The sequence below is a fragment of the Cuculus canorus genome, chromosome 1 (assembly GCF_017976375.1).
Source record: "Cuculus canorus isolate bCucCan1 chromosome 1, bCucCan1.pri, whole genome shotgun sequence".
Taxonomy (NCBI): Eukaryota; Metazoa; Chordata; class Aves; order Cuculiformes; family Cuculidae; genus Cuculus; species Cuculus canorus.
This window is the reverse complement of record NC_071401.1, coordinates 88,768,413-88,777,834: the sequence shown is the minus strand read 5'-3', so window position 1 is coordinate 88,777,834 and position 9,422 is coordinate 88,768,413. Positions and strand designations below refer to the sequence as shown.

The 9,422-nt window shown below is 41.8% G+C and overlaps 1 protein-coding gene across 1 annotated transcript in view; it reads right to left on the bottom strand.

Annotated features, from left to right (window-relative positions):
• Window positions 1-210: 210 nt before the first annotated feature.
• The window catches only part of TSPAN7 (tetraspanin 7), a 100,493-nt gene continuing 91,281 nt past the window's right edge, over window positions 211-9,422 (bottom strand). Inside the window, exons 6-8 of the mRNA XM_054071668.1 lie at window positions 8,726-8,809; window positions 1,626-1,698; window positions 211-1,313 (exon numbers count right to left, since the gene is read on the bottom strand). Coding sequence (XP_053927643.1) covers window positions 1,630-1,698; window positions 8,726-8,809 — 153 coding nt within the window. The 3' untranslated portion in view covers window positions 211-1,313; window positions 1,626-1,629. The remainder of the gene's footprint in view (window positions 1,314-1,625; window positions 1,699-8,725; window positions 8,810-9,422) is intronic.

Sequence of the window (9,422 nt, the reverse complement as noted above, 5' to 3'; positions counted from 1 at the left end):
CAGCTGTGAAAGGTTTTTCTAGAATATTTGACACAATTCCAGCTCTTCCTCTTTTTTCCCAAAGTAGTAACATTTTTCTGTCACAAGGAAGTTAGTTGCTAAAATATGCATAAAGACATGTCACTCCAAGCTGTGCACTTGTGTTTCATGTTCACATCCCTCCCTGAAAGAGTTTTGTTATGAATAAAGAACGAAAAGGAAGCGGCTAGAAATCCGTAATGGTTCCATTTATTAATACGTATATCACAAATACTCACAATATCAATGCATTCTCATTGGCATGCTAGACAGAGGCATTATTAAAAAAGTCCTATTTTTTAAAAAGATTTTAAACTTTTGCTTTCCCCCAAAAATATTTCATATGCCTGTTTTTTTGTGATTTTTTTTTTTGTGTGTGTGTGTTTTATTTCTATTTGATTCAACAATGTATTTGGTGGCTGCAACCTCAATGCAAAAAGAAAGAAAAAGGAAGAACAGGAAAAAAGTGTGAAGGCCGCAGTACAGCACAGTTCAATTAGTTCATAACTACCTAATAAAAATAAAGGAAGCAAAATTCCTGCCTTCACAGTAAGCAACAACACAGCTTAATAACAGTATTACACAGGATCAGGTTGAGAGGCAAAATGCACTAGACAAAGCCTACCGGGATACGCACTAGGCATACAACACTGAGTAAGATTTAAAGATGTAGAAGAACATTAGGAATAATAGTTCCCTTCAAGCACAACATTTTAACATCATTTTCAAGTATCTTTATGTTATGTTACTGATTCCTTTGTTTTTGGGGAAGGGGGACAGGTGCAAGGATGAAAACCTTAGTAAAGCAATAAACAAAACAAGAAATTAAGATAAAACCAGAAGAATATATATTTCATATACCGGTTTATATGAACGTGTGCAACACTTATTAACCATGGTGAAAGGCTAATTATGCCCTCCAGTCACTACATGCACAGCCCGATCAACGCTGTTAATGAATTACCTTTGTTAACTTACGATGCAACTACTGTGTGACCAAGAACATACATACAGTGCCGTCCTACGCCCAGCCGCAGGGATGGGGTCTGGGTCCAGAGGCTGAGGGGACTTGGCTGCTCTCAGTGGCACCGCGGTACTTCACAGAATGGTACACTACGCATGGGACAGAGTTCGGGAGGTGGGGTGCGAGTGTGCGTGCGCACGTGCTTGCTTGTGGGGGCGTGGGTGTGCGTGCGTGTGAGAGACAGTGTGTGCTATAACATTCGTTTCAGTCTTTCTCCAATTCTGCAGCTCCTGATCTTCAGACAGGCTCTGGACTTCACATTTCTGAAAGACTAGAGAGCAGGGGTGATAAAAAAGAATAGAAGCGGGTTGCTTTGCTTGCTAACAGCATTTATGGCAGGTATTTTGCCTTCTCTTTTCAAGAAGAAAATTGAAATTACCAAACATTCAACAGTATATTTCTTCATTTTTTTTTCCCCACCAGACAGAACACTGGGATGAAAATCCTAAAGCAAAGAATCCTGTGGGAAAACTTAATTCTTAATGGACATCTAAGACTTGCCCACTGTCTTCAGTGGAAGCAGCACAGCCACAATATAATGGGGCATACACAGCATACTACAAGGAAAGAAGGGAAAGCTCACCTTGTTACACCATCTCGTACTGGTTAGCAGTAATAAACCGGGACAGACAGCATGCCAGCAGCATCCCAATCAACTGTTTGGACAAGAATAGAAGTAGAAGTTTAATTAAATGAATGCAGAACAAAGGAGAGACCATGGTGAGCAAAGATTTAATGTTCTGGAGTTATTACGCACAATGTTTTTATGCCTTATTTTAAGGACTACTCCAATCAATAAAACAGCATTAAGATCTCCTGTCTATGTTAGATCTTCCTCTTGACTGCTATCAGAGCATATTTTTTTGACAAGGAGCACATCTTTTTACTACTTTTCAATCCTGTTGTCACTGCCCGGCCAAGTCAGATGTGGATGGGCAAACTGGCAGGGATATCACCACACTACCGGCTGCATTTCACTCACAAGCTCCACCTGGCTCCCTTGCTACCACCCACCGCCTCTAAGAAATGACAGCCCCCTTAATTTTGTTAACAGTGTGCTGGGAAAAAGCGTCCTAATGCCCCAGAGTGGTTATGCTTTCATTACAAATGATGCAGCACCAGAGAAATGAGCGTTATAAATCTGGAAATAAATTTCAAAAAAGCCTTTCACTATTCCCTTGGCTGTCACTCAGATTATTGAAAACAGATCCCTGGCTTCCACTCGTCAATACGCACTCAGTCATTTCAAGGTTTTGCCTATTGCAGTTTGTTAGCATTTCCTGCATAGGCCAAGAGTGTTAATATACTATAAATAATTTAACCTTGCTTTTCTCATTTGGACTGGTCAATTAATTAACTCATGAGCATATCTAGATTGTTACAGCTTATTCCTGGCTATGAGGGGAGGCAAGAGAACTGTCTCTGCAGCTGGACCAGCCTTCCCTGGGCTCCAAGCAAGGGCTGTCACAGCTGCTCCAGTTGACTCGTTGGTGCCTGCGAGGCACCACCTCTGCCCATCTCCTTCTGCTGTGGGCAGAGAGCACCACAAAGGAGCAGTGTTTAAGAAGAGGGATCACAACCATTCAGCAGCAGTGGAGCTCCTTCAGACCCCACAGAGCATACATAGATAATGCCTGGGTAACCGCTCATCCAAATTGGCTCCTTCTACTTCATGCTTGGGATCACATATCCTTTCCCTTAGATCGTCAGTGCTCTCTGTTAACATGATCATCATCAAAATATACATCTTTTCTACCAGCCAATTTCTTGATTTGGGATGACATCAGCCCAGAGCAAGACCAAGCCAGAGTACTTCAAATATGGATAAACCATGTTCTGCCTCTAAGATGACACATTTCTGGTCAGGTCATGCTTCATTTGCCATAAATTTTCTCCCTCTCCTGTTTCAATGCCTACTAGAACTGTTCTGAGCATCTCAAAATGGCACAGACTCACCTATAAAAGTAGGCTGAACCCTCCTGTCCTCCACATGCACCCCCTTATTTTGGCATCAAATATCAAGGATGACATTTCCCTGGTTACAAGGAGGTGTGGACCACAGATAATACGTCCTGACCAAACTTCCATAAAAACCTAAGCTACCAGGGTTTGGGGACTGCATATTCACAGTTGCCAAAAGAGATAAGGGTGCAGAAAACCTTACTCAGCTTTTAAAAATCTCGCTTGAAACCATTTTAGCTAGCTGGTTGTCTTTCCTACTGAATTTCTCTAGACAGGTATTCCAGGAGGAAACGTATTTAGTAGCTCCTCCAGTAGTCCATAGACTGGCAATGATAAGGATGCCGGCATATTATGGCTGGGTTTTGTATTGCCAAGCTTAAATGTTCTGGTCACTGGCAAGATTTTATCAATTTGGCCATTTGAAAAGTGTTGCTGAAAATCCACCACATTCTGAGTTGGTTTTTTTTTTGTAGAGAGAGTTTGACAGTCCCTCTGCTTACTCACGTGATGTTTCTTTAGCTTAGTTCAGTTTTGGAGAATGAGATTTCCCATAGCACATCCATAGTATGTATCTCTCTGTGCTCTGACAGGCAGAACAGAGTAAGTGCCTCTGGGTGGCTCTGTCCCACCCACCTTGCTACCCCTTTTCTACGTTTGTGGAATCTTTCAGCTATCCCTTACCTTCCTCCGCTGTTCTCAGATCTTTGGCCCACTTGTTAATGCTTGGCTGTGACCATATGCTGGTTTACGCATTGAACTAGTTATATTATCACTGCATTAAACTTTTAAACTTCTATATTTTAGAAATAATGGCACGCATATTGAGCCACTGCATACACATTTTATACAGGATATACCAGGACACAGCAGAACTCTAATAAATATCTCAGAAGCACTCTAAACACATATAAACGCACGTATTTTCCAAGGTGTGTAGACTTCCACATTTAACCACAAGAGTATTGTTCCTTCTGTAGCCAAGAAGAGGCGGTACTGTATTAAATTGCTAAACTTTCCTCACAGTGCTCTTTCATTACAGTCATAACTACAGCCCTCTGTATTTAAATCAGGCTAGAGGGTTCTAGTCTGCAAAACACAAACGAGTGCTCTCCACCCTGCCTTGCTCTGCATTTGCTTGATCACTTGCAACCTCTGCTCTTCAGGCAGGAGGAAGCCCCTTATCCTATTGTGCAGCAGGTCCCCACAGCTCCTTTGAAAAACCAGAGGAATCAGCATAAAAGGATTCCTGCAAAGAAACTAGCTGCTAGAAGTTGCATTAATTTTCCTTTGCTCCCATTGTCTCTCAAATCCCCCATCTCAACTTTTATACGCTTATGAATATTTTATATTTTATTTTATAGTCACAGTTTTTTAGGTACTAAGATGCTAGATTTGGTTCTGCATTTGTATTTTCTCTCACTTCCCCGCCTTCTTCCTTTTTTTATAAGATCATCTTGGTCTTCTAAACTATTATATAGAAAACTGAGAATTTGCCTTGGAACCTCTGGTCTTGGCACAGGAAACTGGAAAATGCTGGCCCTTTTTTTAATTTAGAGCCCTGGGAAACCCACATCCCTTAGGTGCATCTCCTTTACTATCATTCTATTGGCTAAAACTCATTCCAGGGAGCACAATGCAGTGTGTGTGTTCTTCACCTCTCCATGGTTTCTAGTAGTCATCTTGGGCATGCCTCAGATCTGACCATTGAAATCCATCCACAGCAGCTTCCTAGCAATCTCATCTCCTGTCACAAACAGGCATTTTAATGTGGCTATTTTGCAGGAGATAACATTGACAGGAAGCTGTCTTGCACGATAATCTTCATTACATCTTATTATACTGAAGAGAAACTGAAGTGCAATTTGAATTTCCATTTTATTTCGGGTCTTGGTATCTTCACCATTTTGTATTCTTTGAGAGAAATTCTACAAACAGAAGTGTGTTGAACTAACTTGGTATTCATCAGTGGATCAAGCAAGCTAAAACTGTGGGGTTTTTTTAATCCATCAAGAAAAATTGTTTACTTGAATTATTTACTTTGTCACATTCTCAACATGACGAGCTTCAAGAATCCACATCTCCAGCTCCATTTTAGAAGACAGCAAATTTTTCCACGCCATATGTCACTCACCTAAGTCAGCCACCTGTGCCATGGTATGCCCTGGCACAGGTCCTATCTCCACTCTGAATCCACAGCGATTAATCTTTAGAAGCAACTCAGCCTTAAATTTCAAGTCAAATATTGGATCCCAACATGGATCTCACTCCCTAACCCAGGTGCAAGGAGTGACTGAGGTATAATCCTGTGCTAGAGCCAAGACTCACCCTCACTATACTCAGACAGGAGTTGCAGCAGACTAGGTAGATGATATCTGCACCAGAACTGCTTTCACAGGCAGGCAAAGCTACTCACATTAACATTAACAGTAAAGAGGGCAGGTAGATGTCACACTGTAGAGACGGACTATTGCTTCATGAGAATGTATATCTTCAAATGACAGAAACCGTGCATGCTCAACATGCTTTGAGCACACAAAGAGCACCTGACTTCCAGTCCTTCAGTATAGAGGGAATAATTTGTCCTTAACACTGCACTGAGACTTCCCCACTCAAGGACTCTACTGCGACCACAGCCTATAATCCGCCCCAAAAACTCTGCCTCTTGCACCCTCTTAAGCCAACGCCTGCTGTGTAGTTTTATCTGTGCAAAACTTTTCATCATCTGTTCTGCTTGCATAATTTTATTCTCTGTTGGGCACAACACAGTCATCATTTTGCTACTCTGAAGAGCACCTGCTAAACTGCAATTATTCCAGCTGGAAGTCAGCATTATCATCTGGTTCCAAAACCAATCATATTATATTTTATTATTATTATTATTTCAAACCTGAGGAGCAGAGCCTGCTTCTCAATGTGCAGACAATGTCAGCAACACAGTAGTTTTCTTTTAAAACTCTGCCTCAATTGGGAGGTCTATGCCAGGCCTGTAAGACATGCAATGCCATTACATCAACTTTCCTTATTTCTGGGACTCAGCACATTCCCCATGCTAGTAAACACCTAACAAATCATGTGAAGGAAAGGCCCTTGAGCATGCTTTACTGTAGAAGAGCAACATGATCTAATTTGTCTTTTATTTAGATTAAAACTATTCTCAGTAGGAACAGAAAAACCTTGCCTCCAGCTGGAGGAGTGCCTGGCATTACTGCCAGCCATGGTTAACCTGAAATCAATTTGTAAACACCGTCTCCCTAATTGGGTCCAGCAAAACAGATTAGGCAGTAAATGATAACTGGCTGCCTGCGTATTCTTCACACCCCAGGAGAGCTGCATTTTTCTCCCTTGCCTTCCCTTTCTTCTCCTTTTTGCACATTTGCAAATACCCCAAGCAGCTGGATATCTGCTCAGAGTGCCAGAGCTTTGCGCTTACACAGGGAAGCAACATCCCCAGCTGGCAGCAGGGCGCACGCTGCCATCAGGCAGCACGAGCTGCCAATGCCACATCAAAACATACTTTGGTTTTCACTCAGAGCCGCAGCAGCGAAGCGCCTTCCCACCCGTGCTGCTTGGAGCCTGTCACGCTAATCTTGCCTTGTGCCAATGGGGCCCCCATTCCAGGGACCACACTCTGCATGCACTGCCTGCTTGCCTTTCTGTGTTAAGCTCACAAACAACTGATGACCTAGAGCAAATATCTAGGCATGTGCCAGAATATTAACCGTCTGGCTGAACTCTCCTTGTAGTCTCCCTCCCAGCTGCAAACAACTTTCAGGCAAGAGAAGATGATGCTTTGCCTATCACACATACGATACACTAATTAAAGGCTTTCAGGTAGCATTGGTCCTGACTGAGGCATTTGTCCCAGTGACATATGAATTGTAAAATTCTGCTCATGTCATTTTTCTTTTGGATAGTTTTACAAGAAGCATTATAAAATATGCTTTATAGCCTGCTGGCTGTCTAGAAACCAAACTGAAATATGCACTCAGAGTCCTACAGCAGTAATCAAGTCATAATCAAGGTTGGAGAAGAGTATCAAGACAACTATGACCATTCAACAAGAACTAGAACAGCCTATTAAAAAAACAACAACAAAACAGAACTCCCCCCCCGTCCCGCTCCACACACCAACAGCTCCAGACTGGTGGTTTCACCACTTCTGGATTCTGAAGACTTGATACCCAAACACAGGCTTTGGGTGGCTGGTGGTATGATGAACCCACAGTTACGCCCAAAATAAATGGACTGACAGGCCAGATGATGGGCATCTTACGTCTGACATTTAGACTAGAAGGCACTAGGTTTCCAGATATGTTCAGGGCAGGGTAGTCAGCTGGTCTGAGTCCAATAGGTCTCCCTTGTGTTGTGTGTATGTTAACTGAGAGGATGTGGTTGGGGACAGTTACTCTGAAGAACCTGGAGGTCATTGCAACTGCTGAGCAAGTTATACCTCAGCCAGATGTAACTAAAACACTGTACAGCCAAACATGAGCTAACTGCATGGGGCCGCAGGGGTAACAGGGCAATCACAGCCCTGCCCTTCATTCACTTCTCCATCACTGGCAACAGCACTGACAAATCACTGGTTTGCAGCAGCACAGTGTAAAAATATGGTTTGCTAACTAAATTAATGAGATTTAAGAAGTCAAATAAGTTTTCCTAGCATCTCATTTTTTCCAACCATTGCATAAACATAGGTCATCCAACAGACATATTAATATTTTCAGTGTTGCCTCAGGACCCAGAGTTTTAATATTGTGTGAATGAAGCAAATTAAAGTTGCTTAGCTTTTGAATACAACATTTACAGTTGTACTATGTACTCTCCACAGAGAGAAGACACACTGTCTCTGAGGTAGGGGTGGGTTAAGTGTCATACACATCGCTATGCATTTAGCTGAAGCATCCTGCAGGCTTTCGCATTGCCTGTGTCTTCCTTTCTCTCATTTTTTGCATGTTTCTGGGGTAGTCCTTGCCATCACACATGAAGCGACTAGTATAAAGGAGCATCTTATTGAAAGATGCAGGTGTTTTCCTGCCCCTTCTTGTTCAGAAGATTCTGACTAGACCTTTAGTTTTCCCAGTGCCTGTCTAGGTAAAGGCAGTTTGACTATAGGGGGAGCTGCAACCACCTTCTTAGCTCTTCCCTTGTCCCTCCCACGCCAAAGTCCTTTTGGTGCAGGCAAGGAGTTGGTTTAATAATTTGATTCTGGCAGATCTCTGCTCAGTATTCAGTGCTAAAAGGAAAAATAAATAAATAAATAAATAAAAGGGGTCACCAGAACTAGGTGCCCCCTCCAGGCTCCAGGTCCAGGATGGGGAGGCCTGAAGCCATACTTTTATTTGAATTTTTTTCTAGACTCCTTTAAGAAAAACTAAGAATGCTTAGAAGATAGCAGCCTATCCAAACAATGGATAAGCTATTTGTCTTCTTAGCTGTTTATGCTCCATTTAAGCCAATGTTTTATTGGGTTAACCTCTATTTGACCCAGTGGAGGGACAAGCTGTTTTCCTTGAGCTAGTCATTAGCTCAACCGTAACTGATATTCCCAAGGAGAAACTTCATTTAAGTTGAAAAAAAGAAAATCAATGAACAGATGACCTCTGGACTAACGAGCATGCTGAGTTCAGTCCCTTTCCATAATCCTTCCTTCCTTGAAGTCTGGGCAAGAAAAAGAGAGAGGGCAAAAAAGGAGGTGAAGGGAAGCATTTACACACTTACCTGTGAGAACGCAATCCCAAAAGCCACTCCAGCTATTATTCCCATATTTGTCTCCATAAAACTGGTCACCAAGTCATAACAGCCCTGGAAAACAAACAAAATCATTCCTTGTATTGACCTTCCCTGCCATGAATGCATACATTCTAAACTCTCATTTAGAATGGACTTGGGCTAGACAAAATTTCTGCTGTCATTTCCGACAATGTTTTCTTTCTATTTAATACAAATTCTGAGGGAATGATGGAAAGTAGTGGCAAAAAACGTTTTTTTCAGAAACAAACGTATTTCAGTACTTTTAAAAGCTGAATGTGAAGTTGCACTCATTTTTACAAGACCTTAATTTAAAGAAAGTCAGTTTGCATTATTTTAAAACAGTAATATAGCTTTGACCTGAAACCAAACCTGTTACAATATAAGGTAATGTTATAATACAATATAGGTCTCATAAATTATAATGATCTCTTAATACTTCAGATATTTAACACAAACATGCCTCAGGCGTCCAGTAAGGCACTCTGCATGCCCTCATCTGTCAAAGGACACCAGGCAAGGTACTGAGTAGTATATAACTTTAAACCATGTAACAAAGTCATCAAGAATTTTATATAAAGCTTCTTGATTCATTTGCTCTTGGAAATAGAATTCCCTGTACTGCTCCCCAAACCTAATTTCTCTCTCTGCCTCAGACCTGGACTCC